The 18,328-nt window shown below is 39.9% G+C and overlaps 1 protein-coding gene across 7 annotated transcripts in view; it reads right to left on the bottom strand.

Moving 5' to 3' along the window:
• Window positions 1-18,328, bottom strand: part of RYR2 (ryanodine receptor 2) — a 726,974-nt gene that overhangs the window by 212,792 nt on the left and 495,854 nt on the right. For all 7 annotated transcript variants that reach the window (XM_041747478.1, XM_041747480.1, XM_041747481.1 and 4 more), the window contains 8 exons: window positions 17,637-17,845; window positions 16,816-17,168; window positions 14,897-15,011; window positions 13,751-13,911; window positions 11,763-11,922; window positions 11,087-11,173; window positions 7,277-7,503; window positions 631-1,435 (listed from right to left, as the gene is read on the bottom strand). In XM_041747478.1, coding sequence (XP_041603412.1) covers window positions 631-1,435; window positions 7,277-7,503; window positions 11,087-11,173; window positions 11,763-11,922; window positions 13,751-13,911; window positions 14,897-15,011; window positions 16,816-17,168; window positions 17,637-17,845 — 2,117 coding nt within the window. The remainder of the gene's footprint in view (window positions 1-630; window positions 1,436-7,276; window positions 7,504-11,086; window positions 11,174-11,762; window positions 11,923-13,750; window positions 13,912-14,896; window positions 15,012-16,815; window positions 17,169-17,636; window positions 17,846-18,328) is intronic.

Genomic DNA, 18,328 nt, shown 5'->3' with positions numbered 1-18,328 from the left:
GCAGTTGAGCGTCAGCCTTTGGCTAGGGGCGTGATCCCGTTGTCCTGGGATCAAGTCCCATATTGGGCTCTTTGCGTGGAGCCTGCTTCTCCCTCTGCCTTTCTCTCTGTCTGTCATGAAAAAATAAATAAATCTTAAAAAAAAAAAAGAAACATACATTCAGGAAACAAAATCTTACTGTGTCAGAATGGGCACACTAACTGGTACACAAGTATTTAAAGGTTGGCAAGAGTGGAAGCAAGATAGGAAAGGGGTAGGAGGTGCCTTCTATTTCAGGCATTCTAATGAAGAAATCACTAATGAAAAGGAAGGAGAAAACAAGCTGGCAGGTAGACACACATACACACACACACACACACACACACCCATGCAAAGTACTAAATATCAATCTTACCAACTATTGTCCATTGACTCCTTTGGAAAATTCATAAATTCCATTCTAAGTGCCACAAAATTATACTGGCACATCCCAAAACACAACAGGGAGTTAGTTAATTTTAATGAAAAATTATCATTATATTGGAACACCAAAGTACACACACACACACAACCCCCAAGAGAAAAGGAGACAAAGGCAAAAGTCATAGTTAGTGACTCTGAAGTTCACTAAAATCATTTTTTTCTGATTACCTGCAATTTAACTGGCTCAGGCAGTTTCATTTGGAGCAGGCCTTCCTTGGGCCTCTTAACCCCTTTGGCTTCTTCTTCTCCAGCTCCTTCTGACTTGGAGTCTTCTGGGCAGGGTTCCTTCTCCAGGGCCTCAGTCTCCTCATCTGGAGTGGCAGCTTCCTTGAATACGCTGGGCTCTATCAACTGCAAGATGTGTTTCAAGTCCTCATTGTGGAAGATCCCCATGATGAGTAAAGTATAGAAAAGCTTGATGAGAGGTACAAACAAGAACTCAGTTGTCCCCCCAACTGGGTCCCGGGCATGAAGGCTGCCCTCTTTCACAGCTTCTGTCAGCATCTGAATGGTTTTGGCCTTGAGGATGTCCAGTGGGAACTCTGGACTGTACTGGTAACATTCATTATTAATGCTTACAAAACTGGGGGAGGAAAATTGTATCCGTGGCCTGAGGGAAGTGCTGAGGCCAATTCCCGGGAGGCCATGTTTTTTGTTCTCATCAGGGAAAAGGGTGATGCTCTTGGTCTCCTCTGTCATGGGCACGATGAACTCACTGTTCATCATGAGCCTGGCAGTGGCATAGGAGCTGAGGTGGATGTCAATGAGCAAGTCGTAGTAGCCAGCACGCAGCAAGCCAGGCATGTATTTGTTCTCGATGGCGTAGAGCAGCTGAGGTTCATCCACGTGGCTGCACAAGGCATGGGCCACCCGGTGGTTCCCAAGGGCGCACACAGCGGAGTAAAGCCTGAGAGTGTGATAGTGGAACTTCAGCAGCTCCTCCTGCTCTGTCAATTCCAGTATGTCCACTGACCTGTGGAAGGGAGGAGAGCGGCAGCAAGGTGAAGCGTGCCATGGCTGTTAAAGTACCGAATCAGAGGAGAAATCTATATACCTCAGAAATTCCAAAAGTTACAGAAACAGACACTTTTTTTTTAATAGTTTTCTATGACAGGTTTCATGATAGTATAGTGTTGTTTTGTTTTTTAAGACTTTATTTACTTGTGATAGTCAAAGAGAGAGAGGGGCAAAGACAAAGGCAGAGGGAGAAGCAGGCTCCCTCCGGGGAACCCAATGTGGGACTGGATCCCAGGACCCCGGGGTCATGCCCTGAGCTGAAGGCAGATGCTTACTGAGCCACCCAGGTGCCCCTGTTTTGTTTACTCTTAATCAGTACTAGATACGTTGCAAGTTTTCCTCTGCATACAATTTTACATTGGAAATTTCCAACCAGTAGCACTTGGAGCTTCTTCATGTTCCATCACTTTGGGGTACCTTGTTTCAATACAGAGTTTCCATCTGAATGTGGGGACTCCCTTTCTTTCTTTCTTTCTTTCTTTCTTTCTTTCTTTCTTTCTTTCTTTTTTTAAGATTTTATTTATTTATTCATGAGAGATAGAGAGAGAGGCAGAGACACAGGCAGAGGGAGAAGCAGGCTCCCTGCAGAGAGCAATCCCAGGACCCTGGGATCTCGACCTGAGCCAAAAGCAGACGCTCAACCACTGAGCCACCAGGCTTGCAGGGACTCCCTTTCTTTAAAAAGTTGAGAACTCCATGGAAAATTCTGAATTTCCTTTTCCAACTTGGCTAAGCTAATTCAAGAAGCCAGAACACTCTGCCTTAGGCTATGTTGCCCTTCTCTCTAACCCACCATTAGCTATTAGCCTGACCAGTCAGAAGTAAGTGAACAGAGGGGCTAATTCCTCTGACATGAGTTAGCTCTTTAGACATCCCTCAGAGCCCCACATCTATACAGATGCAGCCCTGGCTTCACCAGGTGTATGCAGCTCATGAAACAAACTATGTGTGATATTGCACTCAGGCAAGTTTCCACTGGGAATCTGGTTACACTGGCTTCTTAAATTCAGGTCATTTTGTTTTTACCATACATCATGCCTTTCCAACACATAAAACCTTAAAAGTATGGCCAGAATGCACCTGCAGAAAGCCATTCCTTTCAAAAATAGAGCACCTAATCTCTTCAGATGTGCTCATTTTTCTACACTATTTATTTAAATTATTAAGATGGCTCATGGGTGACACTGGAGAATTAAATGTAGAAACTTGATATATTCATAATAAAAGGAATGACTCATTCATCTAGGAAAGTGTCCTTGGTGATACTGTAATATAAACTCATCAGGGCATGGGTTATTATCTGACTTATTTATCAATATTCACCCAGCACTTAGCCTGGTACACAGTAGGTGCTGAGTAATTGTTTGTGATTAGTTGTTGTTAAGCTCTGTCACTGTCCTTAGGTACTCTGTGAGCCTGTCCATGCCCATCCACTGTTATCTATGCTGTCCTGGCTCACAGGTATGACTTGCTGCTGCAGAATTATTCCAGACAGGCCACACCTCCCAAATCTCAGAATCAGAATTTTTATGCATTAGAAAACCAAGGTGAATGATTAATCACCCTGTATACCATCTACACCTCCAGGAAACCATACAACAGTGGGGCCCAGCTGCTAGCACCCTATTCTTGGGAAGGTATAATTGAGCAGACCTCTGTCTGCAAAGTATAGTGGACAATGATTCCCATGTCTCAGGGGGGCCCTCCAGGCTCTCAAGAACACCGTTTTCCTGGTTGATGATCAGAATATATATACCTGTTCATTGTAGTGACACAGAACATCTGCATTTTAGGTTCTTACTGAAGAACATAACTTCGTCTACTGCCTAATCATTCTCAACTTGTCACTTCCAAGACACATCATCTAAGGACTCTATAGGTCACATTGTCACTGCCACCTTCCAACCCACCCCCCATTATTCACTTTATGCCACCCCTGTTCTTTGTTTTAAAGCACCTCTCTTCCCTCCCAGACCATGAAGTCTTTTAAGGTAAGGGTCATGTCCGTTGTTTACATCGTTTACTATCCAGTGCCAGGGATACAATGAGAACTAATAAGCACTGGTGGAATGAATGAATAAAGACAAGTCTGAAGGATTTAGAGTCTACACTTCCTAAGTTTGCACTTAGGTCAAGGCAAACCAAAGCATATACCTTGACCAGTTTACACCGTCTTCCCACACTGACTCCTTGTAGCAAGATTCATACTTTAATGAGCTATGGCTTTAACTGGAGGACAGCAAAAGAAATAACTCATTGTTGTATTTGTTATAGGGACAATAATAAATATAAAATATAGCCCATAAGGGGCACCTGATTGGCTCAGCAGTTGAGCATCTGCCTTCAGCTCAGGGCGTGATCCCGGGGTCCTGGGATCGAGTCCCGCATCCAGCTCCCCGCAGGGAGCCTGCTTCTCCCTTTGCCTGTGTCTCTGCCTCTCTCTGTGTGTCTCTCATGAATAAACAAAATCTGTAAAAAAAAATAAAAAATATATAGTCCATGATATAGATTATACTGTCATTTATAAATATTCTCCCTCTTCTGTCTTCCCTGTATGTAATCTTATCTGCCTTACTTCCTTTAGACTTCACTATATGACTTGCTTGGGCCAATAAAACATGAGTGAACATTACATCTGCCACAAGCAAAAAGTTCTTGACAGACCAAATGTGTCTGTTAACCCTCCTGCTCACTCACATTCGGCCATGGAAGCCGTATGTCTCAGGTTGGAGCTGCCCCATTGGTTGGGCCGCAGGGCAAGAAGGCACATGGACCACATGCACAGCCCATCCCGGCTGGGAGCAGAGCTACAGTGGACCAGTGACCCCATGTAACATGAGAGAAAATACATGTCTCTTTACAAGCCACTGAGATTCGGGAGTTGTTACTGCAGTAAAAGCTAATATAATGCACCATATTCTTTAACAGAACTCCCTGGAGAAATATTTTTTATAAGTCAGTATCATTCTTTTATTCTTCAAATATTATAGAAGGTTGGGGTGCCTGGGTCGCTCAGCCAAATAAGTGTCTGCCTTCAGCTTAGGTCATGATCTCAGAGTTGTGGGATCAAGGCTCCCTGCTCAGCCTGCTTTTCCCTCTCTCTTTTATCTGCCATTTCCCTTGCTTATTCTCTCTCTCCCTCTCTCTCTTTCAAATATGTCAATAAAATCTGAAAAAATATATTACAGAGGTTCTATTATGTATTAAGCACTGTGCCCTGGGGACCTGATGGTGAACACTGCAGACACGATTCCTCCACTAAGGGAACTTACTTTTTAGTTGAGGAGAGAAGCCTCAATCAAAAAAAAAAAAAACAAAACAAAAAAAACGGTAAATTAAATTATGAACTGTGTATGTGTCCTCTGCTTAGTAAAATATCTTCCCTCACAAAGAAAACTCCCTTCCCAAATGTTACCTTTCTTTTTGTTGTTGTTGAGTGTTTTTTTAAGATCCTATTTATTTATTCATGAGATACACACAGAGAGATGTAGAGACATAGGCAGAGGGAGAAGCAGACTCCCTGTGGGGAACACGATGCAGGACTCGATCCCAGGACCCCAGGATCATGACCTGAGCAGAAGGCAGATACTCAACCACTAAGCCAGCCAGGTGTCCCTCGTTAAGTGTTGAAAAAAAAAATCATCAGATGCAATATTCTAATAAAACATTTCTCACATAAAAGAAGAGGTACAAAATTAAAATAAGATCTAATCATTCAAAGAGGACATTATGAATGATACATCTTCCTAATTATTTCACTTAAAATATGTATATAAATACATAATACATGAAAAAGTTCTCCTTGGCCAGATTAGTTTTTCGTTGTGGATTTCTTTTAAGTTGTTTTTACTGGGATATAATTTATACACTATACAGTTTATCTATTTAAAATATGTTATATACAAATTATAGATATATAATTTAATAGTTTTAGTGTATTCATGGAATTGTGCAATGAGAACCATAATTGTAGTTTAGAACATTCTTATCACCCCAAAAGTAACCAGTACTCATTAGCAGTCACTCCTCAGGTCCACCCTCCTCAAACCTCCCACTCTAAGTAATTACTAATCTACTTTGTCCTACTAAAATTATACTTATTTTATGGGCTTTTCAGGTAAACAGAATCCTACAGTATGTGTTTTTTGTAACTGGCTTCTTTAACTTAGTATTTTTAAGGTTCATCTGTTCTATATCATGTATGGGTACTTCATTCCTTTTTATTGCCAAATAATAGCATGTGGATATTCCACATTTTATTCATCAATGCATCAGTTAGTAGGATTTGGCTTGTTCTCAACTTTTGGCCTATGATAAATAATGTTGCTACAAAAGTTCATGTACAAGTTTTTGCACGATCACGTTTTCACTTCTCTTGAGTATATACCTAGGAATGGAATTGATAGGTAATGTGGCAACTCTATATTTACATTTCTGAGGAGATGATAAACTGTTTTTCCAAAGCAGAGGTGTAAAACAAAAACAAAAGAAGAAAGCCAAGTATTTCTTTTTGCTGTTGTTGTTGTTAAGATTTTATTTAATGAGAGGTAACATAAAGAGGTAGAGATGCTCAACCACTGAGCCACCTAGGTGCCCCCCAAGTATTTCTAAATACATTAAAAACAGACATAGCTCCTACAACCATTTTCAGATTAAAGACTTAAAACACAAAGATAACAGGAACGCCTGGGTAGCTCAGTGTTTGAGCGTCTACCTTTGGCTCAGGTCGTGATCCCAGGGTCCTGAGATCGAGTCCCACATCGGGCTCCCTGCATGGAGCCTGCTTCTCCCTCTATGTCTCTGCCTCTGTCTCTCTGACCCTCATGAATAAATGAATAAAATCTTTTTTAAAAAAAGATAACAAATCCATGTATCTTTGCATTGTTCTCATGCAATGTTTTCACTCAGTTTGTGACTGAACTTTTAAATGATATTTTGGGAGGGGAAATCCTGGTCCAAAACTTAGCAACTCAGCTCTTGATTGATAATGAGTTACTAAAATGAAACCTCTACAATTTTGTCAGCTCTAACATGGAAAAATTGAAATCATAAACAAAGTTACCTTCAAATATTTACTGTACTTTGTATCATTACTATTGCTGCCTAGAATGCATATAACCTTGTTTCCAAGGCCCTCCAAATATTTTCACAATTTTCTTTCATGAATGTCTTCTAGTCTCAGTTTTCACATCTTTCTGGTTTTTTTAAAAAAGATTTTATTTATCCATTTGAGACAGAGAGATACAGAGAGAGAAAGAGAGCATGAGCAGGGGGAGAGGCAGAGGGAGAGGGAGAAGCAGACGCCCCTGTTGAGCAGGGAGCCAGACATGGGGCTGGATCCCAGGACCAGGAGATCATGACCTAAGCTGAAGGCGGACGCTTAACTATCTGAGCCATGCTGGCGCCCCCACATGTTTCAAAGAAAGGGCTGAACTAAGTAATATCTATGATTCTGCCACTAATATCATATAATATCATACTCTATGACACTATATGACTGCTAAGTCTTAAGAAAGATTGCAGGTGTAGTTGTCGGAATGTTTACCTGCCATCAACATAGATAAAACAAGAGGAAAGGAACAATACATGGCTCCTCCAAGGGCAGTATCATAGTTTTGTCTCAGTAACACACTGGTTGAGAAAGAGACTGAAATTTGAAATATGTGAAACAGTAGCTCCATTTCCCCCAAGCAATTAGATATTTTTAAAGTTTCATTTTGTTTTCCCAGCAACACCCCTAAAATCTCCAGGCTGACATTGTCATTCGAAGGGTCGCAATCAGACAGTAAAGGCTGACCTGTTCTCCTCTGGGATATGAAGAGACATGAACTGCAGGGGATCCAAACACTGCACCAGCCAGCCTTGGCGCTCACTTATTCGAGAGACATCTACCTTCAAGAACTGGTTGGGCATTCTGCTCCACAGGACGTGGGATAGAAATTGCACGTGGAGACGTGGGGGACACTGTGGCACAGGGTTTTTGTGCTCACTCTTGAACAATCCCGCTGACAGAGGCATCACGTTCTAGGGAATGGGGGAGCAAAGAAAGAATTAATTGATAACAGTCTATGGGGGTAATGAAGTAACGGCCTCAGTGCTGCACAGGGAAGAGATCCTGAATCCAGCAAAGTCAATACGAGAAGTAATAGAACTTGCATTGATTTGCTCCTGCAAGGACAAGAGGAAAAAATATTATGAGAGAACCTACCTAGAACTTCAGGGCAGGCACACAGATCTGTGGATATTGCTTTCATATACACCCTCAGGCTCACTAGGAATGCAGTGGCAGTGCATGAAATGCACTGGTGGCAGTACAGTGAAATGTGGCAGGCCTTTAGCTGCTTTTGGCAGCCAACTCCAGAAGTGTTCTATGCACTTGGCTCTCTCTCCTTTCTGCCTCCCGTCACCCACCTCCTCTTCCAACCACTCACTCACAGTCAGGTTTATCAGGGGTTAGGAGCCATTGGTATACCAGAGACAGATCAACAGATAAACAGGACTATCACACAAGAAAACAAAATTCATCACAATTTATTTGTTCACAATTTATTTGTTCTCCACCTTGCTTTACCTCCCATATTTATCATCTTTAACCTTCCTAATTCCTTCGGTCTGATCTCAGGGAAAGAGAGGTCTCTACTTTGCCAAAGCTTATTCATTCACTTATGACCTTGACACCACCCCCCGCCTGCTGCTTATGAGCCAGCCATATGGAAACAACAGCCTTACCTTTCCCACTATCTTGACTATCTCCCTTTCCCATAAAGCCTTATCTAATGTACACTTTGAGACTATCTCATCCTCAACCTACTTTCCTATTCTTTTCTGCTACTGGGAAGAAAAAAAAAAATCCTGGCAGGCTTTAGGCACCAAATGAATAGAGCACACAAAATCCCTCCTCCCATCCAGCTTCTTCTTCCTTTTTTTTTTTTTTTAATTGGAGACATAAAATAAACAAAGTCAGAAAGAAGTAGATTCAACAGTAGACCCAGGATGGAGGAACCAGAAGGCAGAGCAGCAATAATAAATAGGGTATTCAGAAGCGGTGTCCCTGAGAAGATGTCATTTAAAGAAAAACCCAAAGAAGAACCATGTGGACATGGGGGGAAGACATTTCCATGCAGAAACAACGGTTAATGCAAAGGACGCGAGGAGGAAGTCTGCCTGGCAAGTCTGAGGAAGAGCTGGAGGCCAGGGTGGCTGGAGCAGAGTGAAGGAGGGGAGAAGAGCAAGAGATGAAGTCAATAAGGTAATAGGACAACAGGCTGTAGACTTGAGAACCATCATGAGACCTTGGAGTTTTACATGCCAGGAAAGCAGATTTTGAGAGTTTTGAGTAGTAGAAATGGCATAATCTGATTTCTATTTGAGAGCAGTGACAGTCACTCAGATTGTTGCGTGATGAACAGATGGGCAAGGGGGAATTCAAGAGACCCCATCAGGAGTCTGTGCAGGAACTTGATGAGGAATGATGGTGATGAACTGAGAGCTCCTGGAGAGGAGGAGGGTGGAGGGTGGGGTAACTGGGTGATGGGCATTGAGGAGGGCACTTGATGGGAAGAGCACTGGGTATTATATAAGACTGATGAATCACTGACCTCTACCTCTGAAATCAATAATGTACCATATGTTAAATAATTGAATTTAAATAAAATAATTTTTTGAAATAAAAAAAGGAATCATGGTGATGGAGATTGGTGTGGTCATCAAAAAGGGTGATGGTGACAGGTTGCAGGGTGAGGATCTGCTGGTGGAGGGAATTGGGATACAGAATGTCAAGGAGAGAAGTCCAGAATGACTTCAAGGTTGTGGGCCTGAGCAACTGGATTTGCTACTGACGTTGAAAACGACTATAGATCTTAGTAAGGAGGAGAAGGTATGAGTATGATGGTCAGCAGACCCATTTGGACATATTTAATTTGAGATGTCTGTAAAACACCCAGAAGAAAATGTCAAACAGACCAACATATGAGTCAGAGTTCTAAGAAATGATCACTTTTTGATTAAATTATATATACAATATACATATTGTGCAAATGTATGTATAAACATAAATTTTACATATATACATATACATAAAACCATAAATATAATATATATATATAAATTTTACATATATACATATATATAAAACCATCCAAACCTCTGGTCTTTCTTTCATTTTCAGTCCTGAATTTTCTGTAATATAGCTTTATCCATCATTTTACTGAAATTCTTCTGGTAAGGTCACAGAAGCCCTCCTAATTAATAAGAGTCATGGATTCCTTTAGTCCATATTATATTTGTCTTTCTGTGGCTGCTGAGAATCTCATTTTACAAAGGCAAAAACTGAGCTCACACAGCTTAAGTAACATGCCCAAGGTCACCGCATCAGCACTGTAAAACCATCTACTATTTCCATCCTGATGTGTGCCTGGCATCTCAACTTTTACAATTGCAAAATCCAATTCAATTCCTTTTCCTGAATTTCAACAAGCTCTTCTGTTTGTTGTATTAGCATCCATTAGTTGTCCAAACTAAAAATAATTAATAATTCCTGATTCTTCATTCTCCTTGAGTACCTGAATCCAATTTATCAACAAATCCTATTAATCCAATTAATTGTCAAATTTTACTCATTTCTCCTCTAAAACGTCTTCTCATTTATCATTGTCTCTCCATTAATGACTTCCACAGCTCCTACATCTTATCCCATGCAGACGAGCATCAAATCGTCAAAACCTCATTGTTACTGCCTGTTCTCATTCTTCTCCACATTGCCACCTCCACATTACTGCCAATGTATTCTTCCAAAATGGGCTTTATTATACTCAGGCCCTTGCTTCAAGTTTCCAATGGATCAACAATATGTATATAATAGGTGCCAACTTCTTAGAATAGCATTCAAGGCCTTTCCAGCATGGTCTCCCTTCTATATATATTAATCTCCAGCCACATCCTGTAAGGGGCACTAGGTTATGGTCACATTGAATTCTTTAACCTTCAGCACACTGACTCAGGTGCTTTTGCTTTCTACTGTCCTCCATCTAGAATGGCCTCCCCTATTAATAAACATATTCTGAGATCTCTTATTCAACAGTTAAGAATCAATCTGAATGACCCCTCTTCTTTTAGCTTTACCTGGCCCAACTCTTCCAAGCTCCAACTTCTCTGTTCCTCCATTTCTTCCCAGAGTTACTCTATACCTGCAGTATTCTAGCACTTACCATTATATAGCAGTTTCCTATCTTTAAACCCATTTACCAGTTAACCTGTGAGTTCAACGATTATTGAATGGTATGTTATTTGGCATTTTGGCTCTATATCAGCCTTGTTTTATTGAATAATATATTTATGGTAACCACAGAGAAACCCTTTTTTTGTTCTTATTATTTTAATTAATTAAAAAATACTTTAAATTGTTGCAGAAATCCTTTCTAATTAATTTTGTTGCCCCAGTGACCTAAAGGAGATTACAGAACTTTCAAATATGGCTCACCTTTCTTTTAAAGAATAATTTATGTGACTAATATCAGTACTAAAAAAATACTGAACTCATTTAAGAAGTGACTGCTATTCCCTAATAGAAAGACCTCAAACAAAATATCAGCAATGATTTCTGTCTTACCTTTATTCTTCCCAACTCAAACTGGAAAACATTGGGACTTGTAGCTTGTGCAAACACTGCAGGAAATAATTTTGTACTTGGCTCCACCTTAAATAAACAAATGAATTTGGTCAGATTAGTCAATGATGGAACATAAAGAAAAAATATTTCATTTATAACAACTCAAAAATACTTCACAGAAGGTGACTGGACACCTGCATTCTCTCAGATAGATATTCTCTTTCAATAATGATTCAGAGTATTTAACTTCAATCCCATAAGAACATACTTGGAGAAATGTACTGTTTCCTCCAAAGGGCACTATTACTATTCAAACAGAAGTAAGAAAGGCAGAATTAAACTCATTTCTGTTTTCATCTTCTTCTAATTTCTTTTTTTTAAGAATTTATTTACCTATTTGAGAGAGAGATAGCATTAACCGGGGGGGCGGGGGGGGGAGGGCAGGCAGAGGAAGAGGGAGAAGCAGACTACCCTTGAGCAAGCAGGGCCTCGACCCCATGACCTAGAGACCATGATCTGAGTGGAAATCAAGAGTGGGATGCTTAACCCACTGAGTCACCCAAGCAACCTACTGTTTTCTTCTAATTCCTAATGTACTTCTTATCTAAAATGTCTTCCTCTCATGGGGAGAAGAGGCTCTCTTTCTGGAAGCACGCTGCCTTCCCCGCCCACAGACCTGGTAGTAAGTGCTCAGCTCCTTGCCATTGGCGGTGAATGTGAGCAGCCCACTGGCGGCGTCCACCACACACCCGATCTCCAGGCCATTGTTGTTGCGTCCTTGCCCAGGGCTCATGCTCTCGCCTGCACATACCATATAGCAGTTGCTGCGTTTGATGCTGAATTTCAAAAAAAAAAACACATGTTCATCTTTGCACGACCACAGACAGGACAGAAAGCATGTGTATCTTGCAAACTAAACCTAAATTATGCTGCGCAAGCAACAAGCTCATGCTGTAATGGGAGAGGTGCACAATGGGCCCGATTCTGTGATTCTGAGCAGAACTCCATTGACTTGGTGGACATTCTGAATCAGGTCTTCCACGTCTCTAAATTTCACACCTAATGAAGACAGGTCAACAAGCTTGGAATCAGGTAAAGACTGACCTGCACCTTCCCTCCAAAAACTCAAACCAAACTGCACCTTGTTCTGAGGTTCAAAAAAGTTTAACTATTAAATAATCATCCAAATTTGCAATTTTCATTCTCATAGGGTTTGTTTATTTTTTTTTTTTTACCATTTGTTCAGGGATGAGAAGCATTCATTTCCAAGCACTATCAAAGTCCTTAGGCAAATTCTACATGAGCCATCTAGTGATTCAGTATATTTAAAATTTGGCTAAAATTATGCCCCTTTGTGGACAATTCCTGGTGATTTGTTACAAGAGAAAGAATTAGCTAGACTATGCATAAAAATCAGTGATATTAACAACAAACCCTGTTTCACCCTCACCCATACCTTTACCAGAGATGGTAATAAACCTGAGTGATTTGCGCTTTGCCTCCTTCCCTTTCCCTGCCACAACAGAGTGAATGTGTTCATAAAACTAGCAAACAAACAAACAAACAAACAAACAAAACAAAACAAAATCAAAGGCAGGCAAGTCAGAGGAAAGGAAAAAGAAGGCTGAGATAAAGTCAGTTTCAGAATAATCAAGTTGGCTCTGTATCTTTGCCATACTGACATAAGATTCAACAACCCTTCCCCATCCTCTATGTCTTACACTAAAATCATCTCTCAGATATCCTATCCCTCTGTTGGGTTATTTCCTTATACTGTTGCCATCTCTGAAAATCAAGTGTGTCCTGCAAGAAAATTCCCAGAGGTGGTCTTGGGCCCCCATACTGATGTTAAGCACTCTTGACTGGAGATTTGGGCTCAGCCCACCAAGGGCTCCAGTGTTAAGACCTGAAGGCAGGCAAGTGAGCTTCCAGTCATCAAAAATGATGGTACAGGTAGAAAAGAAAAGCAACGTTCTGGAGGACTCTTTCTATGAGACCTGTCACATCAGAGGATGCATGGGCACATAAGGTAGATGCAAATGGTCAGCTCTTCTCTTGGCTTATTCTGCAAGGAAGATAGCCTTCTTCACTTTTTTGAAGGTTTGGTTTGAGTTTGGTTTTGTTTTACAAATGAAAAAGGATGGCACAGAAAGTGTAAGTGACTTACCCAAAGCCACACAGCGAGTCAATGGCAAAGCTGAGGAAAGAACCCACTGGTCCTCAGTCTGAGTTCAAGTGTGTCCACCTGGTCTAGACTACTAGCCCATATTGTCTTCACTTTTTTCTCCCCACAACATATACCATTCCCAAGATACATTTCAGACCACACAAGTCTCACAGTCACCCATCCCTATATCCTAAAAAAAAGGCTAAGTACTGGTAACCCAAACTGTTAGTCACATACAGTGTTATCTGAAGGAATATATGATTATTACTCAAAAAAGAATGTACGTTCTTACTTTATAATACTTTTCACTTTTAATATATTTGGATTCCTTACTGGTTTGTAGGAGCAACAAAAAGGACACTGAAATTAATGGTTTGATGATATTGTTCCTATAAATACCATATTATCCTGGACATGAAATCCATGGGGGAAAATACCTAGGTTTATCAACATTTTAATCAGATATCATTCATGTAAAAAAATTAAGAAAAACCGACCTTTCATGCACTTTTCCCTTTTCATCTCCTAGGGTAACGGTTACTGTACGAACTCTGTCCAAGTCAAAGCCTGTATCATATTGATGAAAATCTGATGTAATCCAGCCTACCCAGACGTTTGCAGGTTCTTGGCCAGGAAAGATTCTCACTGAGTAATAGTACTGTCAAGACAGTAAAACCAAGTGTTGGCAGAGTAAGAAGAAGCAAAACTTTGACATACAATGTCTTTGAAGTGGCTAAGACTGTATTTCTTTGTTTAAAACCATTTCACCTAAGTAAAATGTTATAGGAACAAAGAAGTGATACTGTAAGATAGGTCTTAAGACAGAGCTAAGGGAAATTAAATCAGAAATAATGGGAAAAAGAGGAAAGATTTTGTCAGAGCTAACACACGAGGTGATTTGAGGCTTTTTATATTCCTTAGTGCATGTGTTTTGTGTACATCCATAGCATTCATACAAATGTATGGGTACATATATATTGCACTTATGTAAAAAAAAAAATTCATTTAGGCAGGTAAGCTTCAAATTCTTTAAGCTTACAGAAGCACACTAATCTATGCTAGAGTTTTTATACCTGTTACCCACCTCTGTGAATCTGTTTCACCTTTCCTATTGATAATATAGTATTTTGAGACCTTAAAATCACTTTGAAATAATCTATTTCAAAGAGAACTAACAAGTGAAAATCTAGCTCAAACATGAGGTCATTCTACAAGGATTATAACTATATATTTTTTCCATTTGGCATTTTAGGAAAAGTTGTTTTGAAAACTGTAAACGGCAGATGGCAAAATGAGACATCCAATAAATTACTTTAAATCATCTTCCTTTAGACATATCACTAAGATGAAGGAGATCATATGCACTTGGAAAAATTAAGTGGAAATTAAAATTTCTCCAAGAACTGGGATAGCACCATCAGGATTAAATATAACATTAGGATATTTTGCCTAAAATAGTTCTCTTAGTACATAATATACTTGAGAATAAGCTTATATTTTTCAAATTTTCAGTCTGTAAAATATAAGCAAAAATTAATTTTAAAATAAGCTGGCTAAATAGGATGAGTGAAAATGAACTCTTTGAAATGGAGCACATAATGACTGACAAAGAGGAATAAGTGACAAATGCTGCCACCTCATACCGTGGACGTTTGCATCAAGTAATCGTAATCATCCCTATCGTCTGCAAGGACATCTTCAGTGAGTCTTGCAGAATGGCTCGTGCTGTAATCTGGCTTGGTTCTTCTAAGCAAAAATCTGAAATATAGAACAGGACTAAGAATAAGCAACATCAAAATGTTCTACTTCATTGAAACATGACCATATGATCAATTTAGTAGAAAAGTTCAAAACCAGGGTGATTTTACTTCCTAGAGGGTATTTGGTACTATCTGGAGTCAGTTTTGGTTGACATAGCTGGGGGAGGGGGGTGTGCCACTGGCACCTAGTGGGTTGAAGCCAGAGATGCTACTAAATATCCTTCAATTAACAGAGCAGACTCTCACAACAAATAATTATCTGACCCAGAGTGTCAATCACACCAAGTTTGAGAAATTAGGATTTAGTGCAAAAAAGGGATGCTAAAATAACTTGTTTTCTTGAATATAAAAAATACTACTTAGAGAGAATACTCTAAATTTCAACCAAGAACATAAATATAAGCATCTTAAAAACTCCTAGGAGAAAATGAAAATACTTGTAAATTATATATCTGATAAGCAGTTAATATCCAGAATATATAAAGAACTCCTACAACTCAAAAACAAAGCAAATAACTCAATAAAAAAAAAATGGGCAGGGATCCCTGGGTGGCACAGCGGTTTAGCGCCTGCCTTTGGCCCAGGGCGCGATCCTGGAGACCTGGGATCGAATCCCACATTGGAATCCCGGTGTATGGAGCCTGCTTCTCCCTCTGCCTCTCTCTCTCTCTCTCTCTGTGTGACTATCATAAATAAATAAAAATTAAAAAAATAAATTTATAAAAAAAAATGGGCAAAGAACCTGAAATGATATTTCTCCAAAGATGATGTACAGCCTATAAACATATGAAAAGATGCTCAACATCACTAATCATTAGGGAAATGAAAATCAAAACCACAAGAGATGTCACTTCACAGTCATTAGGATGGCCATATCAAAAAACAAAAAACAAAAACAAAAACAACCCCCCCCAAAAAAACGAAATTAACAAGGGATGCTAAGAAAGTAGATAAATTGGAACCCTTGTGCCCTGTCGGTGGGAATGTAAAATAGTACAGCTGCTGTGGAAAACAGTGTGAACTTCCCTCAAAAACCTAAAAACAGAACTGGCAGGAATTCCACTTCTGGGTATATATCCAGAATAATTTGAAGAGGGCCTTGAAAATATATTCTCACATACATGTTCACAACAGCATTATTCACAATGGCCAAGAGGTAAAATCTATCCAAATGTCCATCAATGGATAAAGAGATAAACAAAATGTGTCTATACCCAGTGGGATAATATTCAGCCTTTATAGAAAGGAAAGAAATTCTGACATGTGCAACAACATGGATGAACTTGAGGATATTACACCAGTGAGTTAAGTCAATTACACACTGAAAAAAAAATACAGTATGAATCCACTTTATACAGTGGTCAAATTCATAGAAATAAAGAGCAGAACAGAAATCAAAAGCTGGTGGGGGGATGGTAAAGGAGAGTTGTTTCATGGGTACAGAGTTTCCATTATGCAAGATTAAACAGTTCTGGAGACCTGTCTTACAACAATGTGAATATACTTAACACCACTCTCAACTGTACACTTAAAAAAAATGGCTAAAATGATAAATTTTGTTATGTGTTTCTCATCACAATAAATAAGTGCCTTAAATAAATTCTCTTAGTAATCTTAGGCTAGATAATTTCTGTGGTAACAAATGAGATGGCCAACAAGTTGCTTTATTGTCCTGCTGAATCCTTTACATGAAGAGGAAGAGGAGGAGGGAAGAAATGACACTGGAAAGTTCCTTGCTCTCTACTGTACTCCTCCCCACATAATAACTATATATTTAAAATCTTGTTGCAAATATCAGCGACCTTTGTTTCAGACGAGAAGGCTTTTCTTGAGCATAATCTTTGTGGTTATTAAACTCTGGTTTTGTGGCTTCCTTGTCTTTGTCAACTCGATCTGGCACGAGATGGCCATGAGCGGTCTTCATTAGAACCTCAAAGTCAGAATCTGCATCATAGTCCTCCAGATCATTCTTGGGCCCAAAGAGGCCAGTGCCTGGGAGTCCTCCTGCTACCGTCTTGGAAAAAACTTCTGCGCACTCAATGGGCATGCTCAGGCGATAGAACATGATATCGGTGCTGCTGTTCTGAGAACCAAAGGACTTCTGAGTGACCTTTAAACATGGAGAACTGTCTATGGTGCCATCTATTCTGGTCACCTAGCAAATGAAGAAGCGATAGTTCAAATTTGCATCAATGTGGTTGATCTCTTGATTCTAAAGATCGCTAATAGACATTACATCTTCAAAACCCAAACATGGCCCACACATTGCATAATTTTGTAAGTGACATGATTAAACACAGAGAGTACTGTGTTACAGATAGACTCATAGTCCTGCTTCTCATTCAAAAGACAGTTTGGGAAATTCATGATACAATTATATTTATTCAGATTGAGCCTAGGGTTGCCTATATAAACAGAGAATTACTCATTGTTAATCAGTCAGGTACTCATAAAGTACCTAAAATGAGAACCTAATGCTGTGCTCAGATTCCACTGCTATGTAACACATTAGGGCCATCTTTTTAAGTAAGCAGCAATAACAGTCCAAGTTGGAATTCCCCTGTGTTAAGACATTCCATCCCTGGTTTTTGGCAATTTTCTGAATTTTAAAGAAAAAGCAAACCTCGATATGCTCATGATTTGATGGGACCTGGAGAAACTGAGGAAGCCTCTTGCTTAGCCACATGGTAATATCCCTGTTTGTGTTAACCGCAAATGGTTCATAGCCCTCTTGTAAGCCACAGATGGTGAAATATTTCAAGGTGCTGACATCCTTTCCAAAGTTCATCCTGCCCACTTGAGCCACTCCAAGGCTACAGACAGGAATGAATCCTGGGAAGAAAAAAAAAATCAAATGTTCAGTATCGTTAGTATGACAGCCTGTTTGTATGGAATTTCTAAAAGCACAGCTCCAGAACTCTTGTCTTTGGGAAAGATGTTGGCATAAGGCAAAACAATATTTGGAGAAAAGGGACCATTGATGCTAAGTATTAAATGCAAGGGTCATAAGACCAGCATTTGATCCTAATTTATTAAATGTGGCCCCTAGAGAAAACCCTTCTTTCACCCTGGACTTCTGTAAAATAAGATAAATGCTCAGTAGCCCTTAGTCCTCCAGGGATCTTAGGGGGTACTGTAAGACAAGGCTGTCCCCATCCCACAGCCTCTTAGCTCAGGAGTACATGGGACTCCCACATACAGGGAAGGTAAGAAAGAAGTAAATGCCAAAGTGCATTGCTCTTCAATGTAGCACAAGCCCTGGAATCATGCAAATACTGAGCACAGCCTGAGCCACAGATTTCTTTACACCTAGGA

Source organism: Vulpes lagopus, chromosome 3 (assembly GCF_018345385.1).
Source record: "Vulpes lagopus strain Blue_001 chromosome 3, ASM1834538v1, whole genome shotgun sequence".
Taxonomy (NCBI): Eukaryota; Metazoa; Chordata; class Mammalia; order Carnivora; family Canidae; genus Vulpes; species Vulpes lagopus.
This window is presented reverse-complemented; position numbering and strand designations above follow the sequence as displayed.